The sequence below is a fragment of the Thunnus maccoyii genome, chromosome 20 (genome assembly GCF_910596095.1).
Source record: "Thunnus maccoyii chromosome 20, fThuMac1.1, whole genome shotgun sequence".
In the NCBI taxonomy this organism is placed as follows: Eukaryota; Metazoa; Chordata; class Actinopteri; order Scombriformes; family Scombridae; genus Thunnus; species Thunnus maccoyii.
In genome coordinates this window covers 13,126,910-13,145,026 of record NC_056552.1, presented here as the reverse complement: position 1 = coordinate 13,145,026, position 18,117 = coordinate 13,126,910, and the positions used below count along the sequence as shown (strand labels likewise).

The 18,117-nt window shown below is 35.6% G+C and overlaps 1 protein-coding gene and 2 long non-coding RNA genes across 5 annotated transcripts; 1 reads left to right on the top strand and 2 right to left on the bottom strand.

Moving 5' to 3' along the window:
- Window positions 1-111: 111 nt before the first annotated feature.
- LOC121887624 (ly-6/neurotoxin-like protein 1) lies at window positions 112-1,733 on the bottom strand. Of its 2 annotated transcripts, XM_042398544.1 has the most exons (4): window positions 1,424-1,733; window positions 1,248-1,332; window positions 410-517; window positions 112-261 (listed from the first exon to the last, which is right to left on the bottom strand). In XM_042398544.1, exons 2-4 carry the CDS (start codon window positions 1,294-1,296, stop codon window positions 143-145), a joined length of 276 nt encoding a protein of 91 aa, XP_042254478.1. In that variant the 5' UTR covers window positions 1,297-1,332; window positions 1,424-1,733; the 3' UTR covers window positions 112-142. The 2 variants fall into 2 exon arrangements, with proteins under 2 accessions (XP_042254478.1, XP_042254477.1); XM_042398543.1 differs by lacking the exon at window positions 1,424-1,733 and having other exon boundaries at window positions 1,248-1,410.
- On the top strand, window positions 216-9,408 carry LOC121887626. 2 transcript variants are annotated; one of them, XR_006093008.1, is made up of 4 exons: window positions 216-298; window positions 2,467-2,558; window positions 5,917-5,996; window positions 9,223-9,408. It is a non-coding gene; the product is annotated as an uncharacterized LOC121887626 (long non-coding RNA). The 2 variants fall into 2 exon arrangements; XR_006093009.1 differs by lacking the exon at window positions 9,223-9,408 and adding an exon at window positions 8,342-8,841.
- A 2,631-nt stretch (window positions 9,409-12,039) lies between these two features.
- On the bottom strand, window positions 12,040-13,893 carry LOC121887628. The gene is made up of 3 exons (XR_006093011.1): window positions 13,242-13,893; window positions 13,066-13,150; window positions 12,040-12,077 (listed from the first exon to the last, which is right to left on the bottom strand). It is a non-coding gene; the product is annotated as an uncharacterized LOC121887628 (long non-coding RNA).
- Window positions 13,894-18,117: the final 4,224 nt, after the last annotated feature.

The window sequence follows — 18,117 nt, the reverse complement described above, 5'->3', positions numbered from 1 at the left end:
GAGAGAGAAATAAAAGTGAAAATATAAAACAGCTAAACCTCTAACACATTGCTCATTATTATAAGGATACTGGAACACTCACAGCAGAGTATGACTCTCTTGTAAGATATGTTGATATTAATAATGATGATTCTCATTTATTTTATTCTCCAAATTTGTTGCACAGATCGCCCCTGCAGCAACCGGAAGATACGACATGATCACTAAATCTCATAGTCCTACACTCGTTTGCTGGTATGCAACCCTTGGCTACGGTGAGATCTGTAAAAACATTGAAAAAGATAGAATGAACAGTTAGGTAATGTACTATTTTTCTTATGGTTTTAATAGTAATTGCAGTAGTTCATCATATAGCGACCTTTGCATCTTTAGCTGCACAGGCCTACTCAATTAATACCACAATACTTACCGGGTATATACGCGACGGCGTAGTAACAGACATCGGTTAGTCCAGTGCAGGTCTGTATTGGGCCTGAACAGTCTCGATCGCGTACACAGTGACACCTCAAGGCTTCACCTGGAAAAAAAATAAATCTTTTTCACCGTTCTGATCAAACTAACGCTGCATTTTCATTTCAATTTTGATCAAACAGACTGCCGAAAGCAGCGTGAAAATACTCGAATGCAAGTAAAAACCCTCCATGAAAAATCCTACTTAAGTAAAAGTACATAAGTATTAGCAGCCAAATGTAGTTCAAGTATTGCAGTAAAAGTAGTGGTTTGGTTCCTCTGACTGATATATTATTATATATGACATGATTAGATTATTAATACTGAAGCATAAATGTTAGAGCAGCATGTTACTGTTGTAGCTGCTGGAGATGGAGCTAGTTTGAACTACTTTATATACAGCTAGCTAGTTTAGTCCAGTGGTTCCCAAACTAGGGGTCGGGCCCCTCCAAAGGGTCACCAGATAAATCTGATGGGTCGTGAGAAGAACAAAACAAAACAAAGTTCTGATACACAAATCTGTTTTCAGTTTTGGAATTTTTCTCAAATATTTGATTTTTGGTGAAATATTGGATCATTTGAACATTTATTGAAATGAAACCATGTGAGAAGTTTAGAGGGAAAAATCATTAAACATTATTTCTCTATAAAATGAAGTGAAGTGAAAGTATACAGTAGCATAAAGTAGAAATACTCAAGTAAAGTACAAGTACCTCAAAATTGCACTTAATTACAGTACTTGAATAAATGTATTTAATTACTTTCCACCACTGGTTGTATCCTGAATGTTAACTCACCCTGACTGATGACCAGCAACACCAGAAGAGCAAGAATCACAGTCTTCATGTTTTCACAACACGTCACGTCTCTGTGCACAAGTGTCTGTATGAATAAAAGTGTGAGAAGATTAGACATATTATCCTAATTATTGCTGAGATCAATTTCACAATCCAAAAACAAAAAGACATACTACCTGATGAATTGTCCTACTGGATAGTTGTTATCCCAAATGTGTGCTGTGTGGAGACCTGACTTCTTCTTTTATTCAATCTTGTTGCACAATTGTTCCATCAGTGTTGAATATTCAGTATATTATTAACTCAGAATGATCTGTAAAGGCCAGATGAAGATGTCAGGAAAACACAGTCTTACACAACTGACTTAAGGGAAATGCACTGTATTGCAGTAGATAATTAAACAAAAAGATAGTAACTCCATAACCACATGAACAAGACATATCAATACTGTAACTACCAATATTAATATTGTTAACATTTTGTAATGTGAGTGACTCACTGGTTATGTTTATCTGGTCTGAGTAATGAAGCTGCTGAATGAGAATATGATGTACTTTGAAAGTATGAGGTAATATTGGTAATATTGTGATGTTTTCCAGCTTTTTTTTTGTCTTCTCCGAGATATTCTCTTTAATCATTCCTAAAATAAACAATATTACCTCTCTGACACTTTTCATATAAAACAAACTGTTGTAATAATCATCACAACCTCATTATAAAGAGAAAATGAAATAATGTTTGACTTTCAAAATCCATGCAACTAACAGAACATTATGTGTTTGTTTTTCAGGTTCAGGCTTTCAGAAACACAAAACTAAAAAGAGCAATAAACTCCACATAAAAATATAGAGATGACACTTTTATGATGTTTTTATTTTTAGGGTTATTGCTGATAACTGCTGCTAAATTTCTCATCTGGGAAGTTCGTCTGCAAAAATCACTCTCAACAAATACATGAAAGATACATTCACTTACACACTTATACATATACACAAAAAAAGATGGGTGTTGTCCATGAGTGGTGGAAATTAACCTGTTAGCTTAGTCCATAATGAAAGAGGCCACTTTTGCTTCCCTAACATCAGTTACTTAATATCTTCACAGAAAATTCTGAGTGTTTATATTTTGCTCCACTTATAGCCGACATTTAATCAATGCAGGCAAACTTTTAGCAAGCTATTGATACTAAATCAGTTGTTCCTGTCCTGCCTGGTGCCAGGCCCAACAGAGGCAGCTTCGGGATCAGCCGTCCTGTCTCCCCATCCCCATCCCCCAACAATGAACCAGCCCTACTCCCAACTGAAAAAGGAGGTAAGCAGCATTGTGTTGAATGACATGTCAGTTGGCGTAATTTCTTTTTTTATTATTATGGAAAAAAGAAAAATGATTAAATCCTTTTCAATGATAAGAAATGGTCGTATACTTAGTTGGTATGTACACTTAGTTCAGAAATCTGCTGCTGATTTTAATCTTCTGTTTGTTATATCATTCTATAGATGATAATCTTAATTCATTTTAATTAAAGATGTTAACGAATATTTAATTTATATGTATTTTAAGTTATTAATTAATGTTAAAGATAATTTTCCATTCAAGAATTTTACCATTAAAATTACATTTAGACTGTTAAAGATGGTCTTTAATACATTTCTTATAGAGGGTGTATCAAATAGTGAATTTCACTGTATGCAGAATGGTGCATGCATGTCTGCACAGGGTTATATTTTCACAGCTCACTGTCAGTAAATATCATACAGTAAGTGCTGGACTACAAGAGATTGGGTTCCTGAGGTGTGGTTACAGCAATTGTGCAGGGTTGGTGAGGCCTGTGGTGGTGGGGTCCAATGTGATATCTTTTCATGGGGTCCAAAATCCCTGGTGGAATGCCTGGCTCTATGGATTTTATTCAACATGTTAATGGGCTGACTCACAACTGCAGTCACACGTTCACGGATCTAATTATCACTCATGGTCTAAGGATTGTTGTATCCTCTGTAATTGACTTGGTATTCTCAGACCACTACTGTATCATCATCTAGATTTGTTACTGAGCAGGTTGTTATGAAATGTTATCTTACCCCTGAAGTTGCTGAAAATTTCAAAAATCATATTTATAACATACCCCTACAGATTCTTCTTTCCTCTTGTTATGATTTAGCCAATAATTTTACAATAAGCTTAAGACTACCATTGACTCTATGGCACCAACCAAACATAGGAGGATTCAATCTAAACAGAAACCACCACGGTGAACTGGGGACATTATCAACTTAAATAAAATCTGTGGAAAAGCGATGCGTCAATGTAGAAAAACTAAGCTGCGAGTCCATTATGACATTTTTAAAGAACACCTCACTATCTTCAACAAAGCAATGTGAAATGCAAGCCAAGCTAATTTCTCAAAGCTGATTTCTGAAAATCACAATAATCCCAGAATGTTTTTCTCAATTATTAACAGCCCAAAAAATCCAGCTCCAAAAAGCCACTCTTTCATCACCTCAACATCAAAATGTGAAGAGTTTGCGGAATTTTTCAGAGACAAGATAACAAAAATCAGGTTGGATCTAAACCAAGTTACACAGAATGTGTGTGAGCCCCTGTCTTTGGACACTTTCCCGCTGCCTAAGACTGCTATGAATGATTTTGTTGCTCTTGATAAAGAAATGTTCAGGAATGACGTAATGCAACTAAAACCCTCCACCTGCTCACTTGACCCTATCAAGCCTACCCCCACAGATCCTTCCTTCCTCTTGTGATGTTTCAGCTGATCAAAGTTATCAGAGATTAAATGTAAACATAAACCACCATGGAAAACTGGGGATGTTATTAACTTAAAGAAAAACTGTTGAAAAACTGAGCGTCAATGGAGAAAAACTAAGCTGCAAGACCATTATGACATTTTTAAAGAACACAAAGCAGTGAGAAATGCAAGACAAGCTAATTTCTCAAACCTGATTTCTGAATATCACAATAATCCCAGAATGCTTTTCTCAACTACTGACAGCCTCATAAATCCAGCTCCAAGAAGCTACCTCAACATCGAAATGTGAAGAGTTTGCAGCATTTTTCAGAGACAAGATCACAAAAATTAGGTTAGATCCAAACCATATTATACAGAATGTGTTTGAGCCCCTGTCTTTGGATACTTTCCCTCTGCCTAAGACTACTATGAATGATTTTGCTGCTGTTGACAAAGAAATGCTCAGGAACGACATAATGCAACTAAAACCCTCCACATGCTCACTTGACCATATCCGCACTAGGCAGGGGATCATGTGTTTGGTTGTCTGTATCTATGTGTGTGTGTGTGTGTGTGTGTGTGCACTGGTATTTTCCCCCTGGCACTGCAAACTGCTATTGTGAAACTCCTCCTGAAGGGAGGGTGTCAGTGTTGCATCAAATAGTGAATTCCACTGTATGCAGAATGTTGCATGCATGTCTGCACAGTGACCTGAAAAGCAACCTGGATCCTTTAGTGCTAAACAATTTCACGTCAATTTCAAACCTTTCTTTTTAAGTAAAATTCTTAAGAAATTAGTATTTAAACAACTAAATGATTATCCAAATTTCAGCTTTATATTTGAGAAGTTTCTATCTGGCTCTACCTAAGAAAGCTATAAATAAGTTACTGATCTTTCAGAATGTGGCAGCACGTGTACTGACCAAGACCAGAAGCAGAGCATACATCTCACCTGTCCTAAAGTCCGTTCATTGGTTGCCTGTCAGTTGTAGAATAGATTTTAAGATCCTTTTATTAGTGTTCAAATCACTCAGTAATACAATAATACAAATATAATATCTGTGCACACAATCAACAGGCTGTCATGTAGAATGCTTACACATCGATTTGGAAACCTTTTCCTTAGGAAAAAACAATAAACAACTTTACTATGCAAGGAGGTAACAGGTATTATCAACTGCAAATTGCTCTGAGGATGTTGAAAAAAATATACAGTATATACTGGCTTTTTTTTCAAGACACACTTTAGTAAAGCCAAGACAATACACAGATTACAAACTTTTGCATAGAAAGGGTTTGTATATTGCATGAAGTTTGACAAATATGAGAGCCCAGAACGTGAGAGGGGGAAATACAGCGCACATTGAGATCATTACACTTTACAGTATGCATTCATTCAGCTAACTTTATTTTAGCTTTTCAATTTTGGTTTTCATGACATCCATTTGGAAACCAGCAAGTGATGGTTAACAGTGTATTGGGTTGTGACGTTGTGGTCATAAGCCCCAGATAAAGCCCAAAAACCTAAATGAACTTCCTGAATAGATCTGTGTATGAAACACAGTCAGCTTGTAAAAAAATCCTCTCTCAAAATTAATACTGTCAACCCTGTATTAGCTTTAATTGACTAAATGATTAGTTAATTGTAAAAAGAGTTCATGTGATAAAAATGGAACATTGTGAATATAGGATTAGCTCACATTTGTGTTAGATTTGGTCAGTTTAAGCTTTGCACTGACATGTTACAGGTTAATCAGACACAGAATGATTGTATATAAGATGTGTTTCTTAGGTGAAAATGAAAAACAGCTAAACTTGTAACACATTGTTCTTTATTGTAAGGATACATGAATACTCACAGTAGAGTATTCATGTATAGCAAGATATGTTGATATTGATAAAAATGATGTTTATTAAACTTTGTTGCAGAGACCACGATTGCAGCAAGTGACAGATGATAAACCTGTTTTATAAGCCCTGCAGTCCTTTGATGTCATGCAACCCTGGAGGTAGGGAGCTGTGAAAACATGGCAGAAAAAAGACAAAATGAACAGTTAGGTTATGTATTGTTTCTTATTATTTTAATACTAATAGCAGTTGTTTACAATATAGTGACGTTTGCATCTTTAGCTGCACAGGCCTAGTGAGTGAATACCACAATACTTACTGGATTGACCATAAAAGTATACTGTGCCACAGACATTGTGTGGTCTAGAGCAGGTCTCTTGGCGGCTTGAACAGAATTGATTGCCACCACAGAAACACCTCAAGGCTTCACCTGGGAAAAAAAATTCTTTTTCACCATTCTGATCATTCATTCATTTCATTTCAATATTGATCAAACAGACAGCAGGTTCGAGGAGTATCCAGTGGTGGAAGAAGTATTCAGATCCTTTACTTAAGTAAAATATAAAATATAAAAATCCTCCAATACAAATAAAAGTCCTGCATGAAAAATCCTGCGTAAGTAAAAGTACACAAGTATTTTGTTTGAACTACTTTATATACAGTTAGCTAGTTTAGTCCCAACCTAGGGGTCGGGCCCCTCCAAAAGGTCACCAGATAAATCTGAGGGGTTATGAGATGATTCATGAGAGAAGAAAGAAGGAAAAACAAAGTTCTGATACACAAATCTCTTTTCAGTTTTTAGAATTTTTCTCTAATCTTTGATTTTTGGTGAAATATTGAATCATTTGAACATTATATTGAAATGAAACCATGTGAGAAGTTTAGAGGGAAAAATCACTATTTGGTGGAGCTGTTAACAACTCATAGACATCTGCAATGTTACCACGACTACACACTGCTTTTTGTAAGACGTCAAAAGCCAAAAAGGTCAGAAACCACTGGTTTCATCTTTAACAATGTGTTGCATTTTAAAAGCTTGTTATATTATCCATTGTGTCAAATCTTCATCTGAAAAGTAACTAAAGTTGTCAGATAAATGTAGTGGAGTAGAAAATACAATATTTCCCTCTGAAATGTAGTGGAGTGGAGGTATAAAGTAGCATCAAATGGAAATACTCACGTAAAGTACAAGTACCTCAAAATTGCAGTTAATTACAGTACTTGAGTAAATGTACTTAATTACTTTCCACCACTGGTTGTATCCCGAATGTTAACTCACCCTGACTGACGAACAACAACAACAGAAGAGAAAGAATCACAGTCTTCATGTTTTCACAACACGTCACGTCTCTGTGCACAAGTGTCTGTATGAATAAAAGTGTGAGAAGATTAGACATATTATCCTAATTATTGCTGAGATCAATTTCACAATCCAAAAACAAAAAGACATCCTACCTGATGAATTGTCCTACTGGATAGTTGTTATCCCAAATGTGTGCTGTGTGGAGACCTGACTTCTTCTTTTATTCAGTCTTGTTGCACAACTGTTCCATCAATGTTGAATATTCAGTGTATTATTAACTCAGAATGACCTATAAAGGCAGATGAAGATGTCAGGAAAACACACTTTCACTATGGGGGACCACAAGTGTCCTAGAAGTAAAGCATTTCATTAATGAATAACTAATTGTACAATAAACACAGACATTAATGATTTGGTTTAGTGAACATCATGGATTTCCTTTTTTAACACTCCTTTCCGCAAGCGTAATTCCTGCAAGTATAGATGTGGACATATTCCAATACATAAACAATTAAGTACAGAAAACTCATCTGGTGTTGATAAAATATGATTTAAGTGTACTGTAGGTTTTATTTATCAGGTTTGGCAAAAGCATCTCCTCCCCCCTCCTTTTCCCTGCATGCTGTGTAGTGCTGATCCAGGGAACAGGGCCGAGAACAACGTAATAATAATTCTTATCATTAGGCTTATTTCATTGAGCTCATTACACTTTACAGTATGCATTCATTCGGCTAACTTTATTTTAGCTTTTTAATATTAGGTTTTCATGACCCAAAGGTTGTGACGTTGTGGTCATTGGCCCCAGATAAAGCACCTAAATGAACTCAGCTTTAAAAAAAACCCTGTATTAGCTTTAATTGACTAAATGATTAATTAACTGTAAAGAAAGATCATATGGTAAAAGTGGACATTGTGAATATAGGATGAGCTCACATTTGTGTTAGATTTGGTCAGTTTAATCTTCACAGTGACATGTTTCAGGTTAATCAGACACAGAATGATTGTATATAAGATATGTATCTTAAGCCGAAAAACTACTGAAGAATGAATAAGAGAGACAACAAAAGTGAAAATGAAAAACAGATACATTTTTAACACAATGCTCTTTATTATAAGGATACAGGAGAACTCACAGCAGAGTTTTAATGTATTGTAAGATATGTTGATATTCATAATGAAGATGCTCATTTATCTGTTGCACAGATCCCTGTTGCAGCAAGATCCATGAAAAAGTCTACAATCTCCTAATGACATGCAACCCCTGTAGTATTTGGTAACTGTGAAAACATGGAAAAAGACAGAATGAATAGTTCGATAATGTATTGTTTTTCTTATTGTTTTAATACTAATGGCAGTTGTTCACCATATAGTGACCTTTGCGTCTTTAGCTGCACAGACCAAGTGAGTGAATACCACAATACTTACCGAATCCATTATTAAAGATCAGTTTGCCACAGACATTGTTTGGTCTATAACAGGTCTCTATAGAGTTGTAACAGGATGGTTGTATGCCTCCACAGAAACACCTCAAGGGAAACAGCTGGGAAATACCTGAAAACAAAACAAACAAAAAAACATCACTATCATGATCATTCATTCATTTATTTTCAATTTTTCAAACAGACTGCAGGTTCAAGGAGTATCCAGTGGTGGAAGACGTATTCAGATCCTTTACTTAAGTAAAAGCATCAATACAGCAATGTAAAAATCCTCCAATACAAATAAAAGTCCTGCATGAAAAATCCTGCATAAGTAAAAGTACACAAGGACTTTTTCTCTAATATTTGATTTTTGGTGAAATATTGGATCATTTGAACATTTATTGAAATGAAACCATGTGAGAAGTTTAGAGGGAAAAATCACTATTTGGTGGAGCTGTTAACAACTCATAGACATCTGAAATGTGACCCCGACTACACACTGCTTTTTGTAAGAATGAAAAGTAACTAAAGCTGTAAAATAAATGTAGTGAAGTAAAATAGAGGTGTGCCCAAATCCAAATCCGTCATTTGGCAAAGCACAAATAGTGGGTTTTTTACAAACATTTATTTCATGCAAATATTATTAAAATTATTTGTTTTCAGGAAGAAAAAAAACCCCATCTCAGATACCAGCGTGCAGGTTGGTTACGTCCCTATTTGGACATCACTCCCGGAGTTGGGGGTGTTCCCCAGAGATTAAGCTGAGCTACAGACACAAGCGAAGTGCTTACAAGGGACTCTCCATAACATGTTGTTCCCCTTCTCCTTTCCACAAATGTAGGTTGTAAAAAATAGGCAATAAATGAAAAGTGCAAAGCAAGAATCGCCTTTGAAGTTCTTCTCTACATGTTACATGCTGTGCTGTCTATGTGTTATGGGTGTATAAGGTCTTTCTGCATGTTGGTGATGCACTTGGTTTAGCTCAGTAGTCAGTGCAGTTGTATATGATCTGGGAGACCAGAGTTTGAGACCTGATGTGGGGACCTCCTTTGTAAGATAGCTTATTCGTAAACAATTATTTTAACACTTTAATATCCTAAAATTCAAAGCGCAATGAAAACAAAAACTGGATTTTTATGCCTATGTCCACTTTTATTCGAATAAAATTACAAATATAAATAATTTTGCTGCCTCAACAAATATAGATACTCATACAAATACTGGGCTCTCTGCACATCCCTAAAGTAGAAAGTACAATATTTCCCTCTGAAATGTAGTGGAGTGGAAGTATAAAGTAGCATCAAATGGAAATACTCAAGTAAAGAACAAGTACCTCAAAATACTTAATTACAGCGCTAGAGTAAATGTATTTAATTACTTTCCACCACTGGTTGTATCCTGAATGTTAACTCACCCTGACTGACGACCAGCAACACCAGAAGAGAAAAAATCACAGTCTTCATGTTTTCACAACACGTCACGTCTCTGTGCACAAGTGTCTGTATGAATAAAAGTGTGAGAAGATTAGACATATTATCCTAATTATTGCTGAGATCAATTTCACAATCCAAAAACAAAAAGACATCCTACCTGATGAATTGTCCTACTGGATAGTTGTTACCCCAAATGTGTGCTGTGTGGAGACCTGACTTCTTCTTTTATTCAGTCTTGTTGCACAACTGTTCCATCAATGTTGAATATTCAGTATATTATTAACTCAGAATGACCTATAAAGGCCAGATGAAGATGTCAGGAAAACACACTTTCACTATGGGGGACCACAAGTGTCCCAGAAGTAGTAATAAAACATTTCATTAATGAATAACTAATTGTACAATAAAAACAGGCATTAATGAACTGGTTTAGTGAACATCATAGATTTCCTTTTTTAACACGCCTTTCTGCAATCTTGTCTACCACAAGATGGTGCAATATGATCAGGAAAGAGAAAAGTCTGCAGGCTAATTATCTGTCTGAGATCAACAGTCCCGAGATAACAAGCAGAGAGAAGCTGAAATATGTGTGCCACAGGCTTAGTTAGCCTGTAATGTTTAACAACAGAAGGATGCTGCTGATGAAAACTAAAATACTATTGTTAAAGGCACAATGTGCCATTCAAATACAGACAACCCCCTCCACCATAACACAAACTCCCCTGACTGATTGGATGGTGTTTTGATACAATAAAAAAATTAAAAATCTAATGAATTAACCTTTTTCACAGCAAACACTTTGACTTTTCATAACAGCATAAGCACAGGTGGAACTGACAACATTAACCATGACTCTGTTCCTTTTAAGTAAACCATCATGCACTATACCAGGGTCATGAATGTCTGCTGTGAAAAAGGTTTATTGAAGGTCTCTCCCATGTTTCCTGTCTACAACTCCCATGAAAGGAAAAGAAAAGTAAAGAAACGGGGAGTTCATGCAAACGATTTAACAGCAGAGACAGAGGAGTGTCAGTCCGGAAAGAGGTCTGTTTATAGCCAAAATAAATAAAATCACATTTGACTGCGTGTGCAGGGACTTTGATGTTTGTTTTTTGATACTTGATAGATATAAACTAGTAAACGAGTAAACAGGTCTACATTTTCAATAATGATTTATTTGAGAAACACACTAAAAATGTAACCAAAATGTGAATATACCTGTAATTGGCCTTTAATATGAAGTCTGTGGGAATTGGAAGTGTGTCTCTTCTATGGCTCAAACTAATTCCCAGTAAATCTTAGAGAAAGTGTCATCTCTTTAATCATACAGTGCTCAATTATTAAAAAACAAACAATAACTGTCCTACAAAGCTTTCTGTGTAACAATTAGATTCAAGTTTTAGAAAATGATTGGACAAATTGAGGAACAAGTGATGTATAAAAAAATGAAACACTACATGACAACTGATTATTCATTTATTGGAAGATGTGTTGTATTAAACTCACTTATCTGTTAGATTTGGTCAGTTTAAGCTTTGCACTGACATATTACAGGTTAATCAGACACAGAATGATTGTATATAAGATATGTATCTTAAGGAGAAAAACTACTGATGAATGAATAAGAGAGACAAAAATAAAAGTGAAAATGAAAAACAGCTAAACTTGTAATACATTGCTCTTTATTATAGAAATCAATAATGATGATGATGTTCATTTATATGTTGCACATATCGCTCTCGCAGCAAAGGGCCATTGATAAGTGTTTTACTGTATTGTAAATCCTACAGTCAAATTCTGACAAACAGCCCTGTTTGTGGATACCTGTGAAAACATGGAAAAGACAGAATGAACAATTAGATAATGTATTATTTTTCTTATTGTTTTAATACTAATGGCAGTTGTTCACCATATAGTGACTTTTGCATCTTAAGCTGCACAGGCCTAGTAAGTGAATACCACAATACTTACTTTTTACACCACTCAACAGGATTTTGCCACACAAAGTGTTTGATCCAGAGCAGGTCTCTACAGAGCGTGGACAGTTCTTAGCCACACCTCCACAGAAACACCTCAAGGCTTCACCTGGTTAAAAAAAAAAAAAAAAAAAAATCTTTTTCACCATTCTGATCACACTAATGCTGCATTTTCATTTCAATTTTTCAAACAAACTGCAGGTTTGGGGAGTATCCAGTGGTGGAAGAAGCATTCAGGTCCAAGCACCAATACAGCAATGTAAAAATACTCCATTACAAGTAAAAGTCCTGCATGAAAAATCCTACTTAAGTAAAAGTACATAAGTATTAGCAGCCAAATGTAGTTCAAGTATTGCAGTAAAAGTAGTGGTTTGGTTCCTCTGACTGATATATTATTATATATGACATGATTAGATTATTAATACTGAAGCATCAGTGTGTAAGCAGCATGTTACTGTTGTAGCTGCTGGAGGTGGAGCTAGTTTGAACTACTTTATATACAGCTAGCTAGTTTAGTCCAGTGGTTCCCAAACTAGGGGTCGGGCCCCTCCAAAGGGTCACCAGATAAATCTGATGGGTCGTGAGAAGAACAAAACAAAACAAAGTTCTGATACACAAATCTGTTTTCAGTTTTGGAATTTTTCTCAAATATTTGATTTTTGGTGAAATATTGGATCATTTGAACATTTATTGAAATGAAACCATGTGAGAAGTTTAGAGGGAAAAATCACTATTTGGTGGAGCTGTTAACAACTCATAGACATCTGCAATGTTACCACGACTACACACTGCTTTTTGTAAGACGTCAAAAGCCAAAAAGGTCAGAAACCACTGGTTTCATCTTTAACAATATGTTGCATTTTAAAAGCTTGTTATATTATCCATTGTGTCAAATCTTCATCTGTAAAGTAACTAAAGCTGTCAGATAAATGTAGTTGAGTAGAAAGTACAATATTTCCCTCTGAAATGTAGTGGAGTGGAAGTATAAAGTAGCATCAAATGGAAATACTCACGTAAAGTACAAGTACCTCAAAATTGCACTTAATTACAGTACTAATTACTTTCCACCACTGGTTGTATCCTGAATGTTAACTCACCCTGACTGATGACCAGCAACACCAGAAGAGCAAGAATCACAGTCTTCATGTTTTCACAACACGTCACGTCTCTGTGCACAAGTGTCTGTATGAATAAAAGTGTGAGAAGATTAGACATATTATCCTAATTATTAGTGAGATTTATTTCACAATCCAAAAACAAAAAGACACACTACCTGATGAATTGTCCTACTGGATAGTTGTTACCCCAAATGTGTGCTGTGTGGAGACCTGACTTCTTCTTTTATTCAGTCTTGTTGCACAACTGTTCCATCAATGTTGAATATTCAGTATATTATTAACTCAGAATGTCCTATAAAGGTAGATGGAGATGTCAGGAAAACACACTTTCACTATGGGGGACCACAAGTGTCCCAGAAGTAGTAATAAAACATTTCATTAATGAATAACTAATTGTACAATAAAAACAGGCATTAATGAACTGGTTTAGTGAACATCATAGATTTCCTTTTTTAACACGCCTTTCTGCAATCTTGTCTACCACAAGATGGTGCAATATGATCAGGAAAGAGAAAAGTCTGCAGGCTAATTATCTGTCTGAGATCAACAGTCCCGAGATAACAAGCAGAGAGAAGCTGAAATATGTGTGCCACAGGCTTAGTTAGCCTGTAATGTTTAACAACAGAAGGATGCTGCTGATGAAAACTAAAATACTATTGTTAAAGGCACAATGTGCCATTCAAATACAGACAATCCCCTCCACCATAACACAAACTCCCCTGACTGATTGGATGGTGTTTTGATACAATAAAAAAATTAAAAATCTAATGAATTAACCTTTTTCACAGCAAACACTTTGACTTTTCATAACAGCATAAGCACAGATGGAACTGACAACATTAACCATGACTCTGTTCCTTTTAAGTAAACCATCATGCACTATACCAGGGTCATGAATGTCTGCTGTGAAAAAGGTTTATTGAAGGTCTCTCCCATGTTTCCTGTCTACAACTCCCATGAAAGGAAAAGAAAAGTAAAGAAACGGGGAGTTCATGCAAACGATTTAACAGCAGAGACAGAGGAGTGTCAGTCCGGAAAGAGGTCTGTTTATAGCCAAAATAAATAAAATCACATTTGACTGCGTGTGCAGGGACTTTGATGTTTGTTTTTTGATACTTGATAGATATAAACTAGTAAATGAGTAAACAGGTCTGCAACACACTAAAAATGTAACCAAAATGTGAATATACCTGTAATTGGCCTTTAATATGAAGTCTGTGGGAATTGGAAGTGTGTCTCTTCTATGGCTCAAACTAATTCCCAGTAAATCTTAGAGAAAGTGTCATCTCTTTAATCATACAGTGCTCAATTATTAAAAAACAAACAATAACTGTCCTACAAAGCTTTCTGTGTAACAATTAGATTCAAGTTTTAGAAAATGATTGGACAAATTGAGGAACAAGTGATGTATAAAAAAATGAAACACTACATGACAACTGATTCATTTATTGGAAGATGTGTTGTATTAAACTCACTTATCTGTTGCACAGATTTCTCTTGTAGCAAGAGGCAGATGATACATCTGGATAAATCATCACCATGCACTCACCTGAGCTCATGCAAACCTTGTAGTAGTTGGGAGCATTGAAAACATCAGAAAAGACAAACTGGATCATTAGACAAGTTTTCGATGAAAGTAATGATTCTGAACTGGTTCAGGTAAGTTGTTTCCTACTTGTTTTCATACCAGAGGTGGCTGATTTGACTGATTTTTATGCCTCAGTACGCTGCTGCACATGCCTAGTAAAGACTACTGCAAGACTTTACTGGGACCAACATACATGTTGACGGTGCCACAGACATTTAAATCTTGGCAGGTCTCCAACGACCTTCAACAGCTCAGCTGGCCTTCACAAATGCACCTCAAAGCTTCACATAGAAAAAGAGAAAAAATCGTGTTCGGATATTGTAAAATGAAACTATTGCTGCATTCTCACTGCCACAAATGATTGACATTGAGCTCAAACTGGAAACACATCATACATTTACAGGTATTAATCAACTGCAGAGTCTTGGCTGGGTTTGAGGAGGATATTATTAAGTTTTATTAAAATGCAGGTTTGCTGTTAACTCACCCTGACTGACAACCAACAACGCCAGAAGGCCGACGACCACAGTCTTCATGTTTTCACAGTGTTACGTTGCTGCACACCGCTCTGTGGAGAAGTGTGAAAAAATCAAACTCTGTACTTTTCTAATTATTGCTGGGAGCATTTTCCTAAATATACAAAAACTTGAAAACATTCCCCCCTTATGAACTTTCCTACTGATGTGTTGTTACTCCAAATCAATAGTTATCAGTGCTATTTGTTTTTGTTAATCGATGCAAATCCAGTGTGTTATTAACCATCATCTGGGTTCACTTAACACAGAATAACTTATCAAGGCCAGTCATTTATGCCAAGAAAACACACTATTATGTCAAATAATGTGACAAATATTTTTAATTTCCATATTTACAATAAAAAAGTGACTCGTTGCTGATGCCAACTTTAGCTGACTAATCAAGCTGTAAAGGTATTTTTCCCTCATGATGCGCTCCAATTAGTGAAATAGCAACACTGCCAGTCAGAGGGAAGTGTACAATGTTGAAATAACAACAAAATGTTGTGCTTTTTGTTGACAAATTGTGACATCACACTGAAGGCTATTATAGTTTATGTTGTACCAGTTCAAGTTTAGCTTGAGGATTCATTATTGACTTTGGAAACAGAAGTTTGACAAAAAAAATTCTTAACACAAGCGCCACTTACTAGATATTTTCCAAGAGATGTGACTGAAAACTTCAGATAATTTCCATTATGTGGACCTTGTGCAATGATTTTTCATATTTTGTCAAATAAGCTATGCCACAAAAACAAAGTAGGATACAAATTAATAGATATACGAAGCAAAAGTGTGACGATAGAAGTGAAACTGAGACAAAACAAAAAACAGAGGCATGAAATTAATGTAATTTAAATCAGGATCCTTTAAAACAAAGAGAAAGTCTTCGTGGAAGTGAGTTATAAGAAGTCTTAAGAAGTGTTTGAGAGATTAATTTTGATTTAGCTAAGCTGAGATACTGAAACAGGGAGATCCAAAGCTGAGAAAAGGCAAGACTCAGTCATCCTTTGTAATAGAGTCACAAGATTAACCAATAAAGAGTCAGAACATGACTCCATATTACTAATGAACCGACCAATGAAAGCGTTCTCATCTCTGCAGGTAAAACTTTACTTCATGTCTGTATTTGTGTTGGTATCAGTTCTTATAACGTAATTCCTGCAAGCATAGATGTGGACATATTCCAATACATAAACAATTAAGTACAGACAACTCATCTGGTGTTGATAAAATATTATTTAAGTGTACTGTAGGTTTTATTTATCAGGTTTGGCAAAACCATCTCCTCCCCCCTCCTTTTCCCTGCATGCTGTGTAGTGCTGATCCAGGGAACAGGGCCGAGAACAACGTAATAATAATTCTTATCATTAGGCTTATTTCATTGAGCTCATTACACGTTACAGTATGCATTCATTCAGCTAACTTTATTTTAGCTTTTTAATATTAGGTTTTCATGACATCCATTTGGAAACCAGCCAGTGATGGTGAGAAGTGTATTGGGTTGTGACGTTGTGGTCATTGGCCCCAGATAAAGCACCTAAATGAACTCAGCTTGTAAAAAAAAACCCTGTATTAGCTTTAATTGACTAAATGATTAATTAACTGTAAATAAAAGATCATATGGTAAAAGTGGAACATTGTGAATATAGGATGAGCTCACATTTGTGTTAGATTTGGTCAGTTTAAGCTTTGCACTGACATGTTACAGGTTAATCAGACACAGAATGATTGTATATAAGATATGTGTCTTAAGGAGAAAAACTACTGATGAATGAACAAGAGAGACAAAAATAAAAGTGAAAATGAAAAACAGCTAAACTTGTAATACATTGCTCTTTATTATAGAAATTAATAATGATGATGATGTTCATTTATCTGTTGCACATATCGCTCTTGCAGCAATTGGAAGATGATACGTCTGTATTGTAAGTCCTACAGTCATTTGCTGACATACAGCCCTGTTTGTGGGGAACTGTGAAAACATGGAAAAGACAGAATTAACAATTAGATAATGTATTATTTTTCTTATTGTTTTAATACTAATGGCAGTTGTTCACCATATAGTGACTTTTGCATCTTAAGCTGCACAGGCCAAGTAAGTGAATACCACAATACTTACCAATTACACCAGTCAACGTGACTTTGCCACACAAAGTGTTTGATCCAGAGCAGGTCTCTACAGGGCTTGGACAGTATTTATGCACACCTCCACAGAAACACCTCAAGGCTTCACCTGGTTAAAAAAAAAAAAAATCTTTTTCACCATTCTGATCACACTAATGCTGCATTTTCATTTCAATTTTTCAAACAGACTGCAGGTTTGGGGAGTATCCAGTGGTGGAAGAAGCATTCAGGTCCAAGTACCAATACAGCAATGTAAAAATACTCCATTACAAGTAAAAGTCCTGCATGAAAATTCCTACTTAAGTAAAAGTACATAAGTATTAGCAGCCAAATGTAGTTCAAGTATTGCAGTAAAAGTAGTGGTTTGGTTCCTCTGACTGATATATTATTATATATGACATGATTAGATTATTAATACTGAAGCATCAGTGTGTAAGCAGCATGTTACTGTTGTTGCTGGAGATGAAGCTAGTTTGAACTACTTTATATACAGTTAGCTAGTTTAGTCCAGTGGTTCCAAACCTAGGGGTCGGGCCCCTCCACAGGGTCACCAGATAAATCTGAGGGGTCATGAGATGATTAATGAAAGAGGAAAGAAGAAAAAACAAAGTTCTGATACATAAATCTGTTTTCATTTTTTAGAATTTTTCTCAAATATTTGATTTTTGGTGAAATATTGAATCATTTGAACATTTATTGAAATGAAACCATGTGAGAAGTTTAGAGGGAAAAATCACTATTTGGTGGAGCTGTTAACAACTCATAGACATCTGCAATGTTACCACGACTACACACTGCTTT

Excerpts from the sequence above, each read along its gene's own strand:
- LOC121887624 (XM_042398543.1), bottom strand. The coding sequence starts at position 1,365 with ATGTCTAATCTTCTCACACTTTTATTCATACAGACACTTGTGCACAGA. Across the intron at positions 518-1,247 it reads GTTGCTGGTCATCAGTCAGG|GTGAAGCCTTGAGGTGTCAC; the intron begins GTGAGTTAACAT and ends TTTTTTTTCCAG. Across the intron at positions 262-409 it reads CGCCGTCGCGTATATACCCG|ATCTCACCGTAGCCAAGGGT; the intron begins GTAAGTATTGTG and ends ATGTTTTTACAG.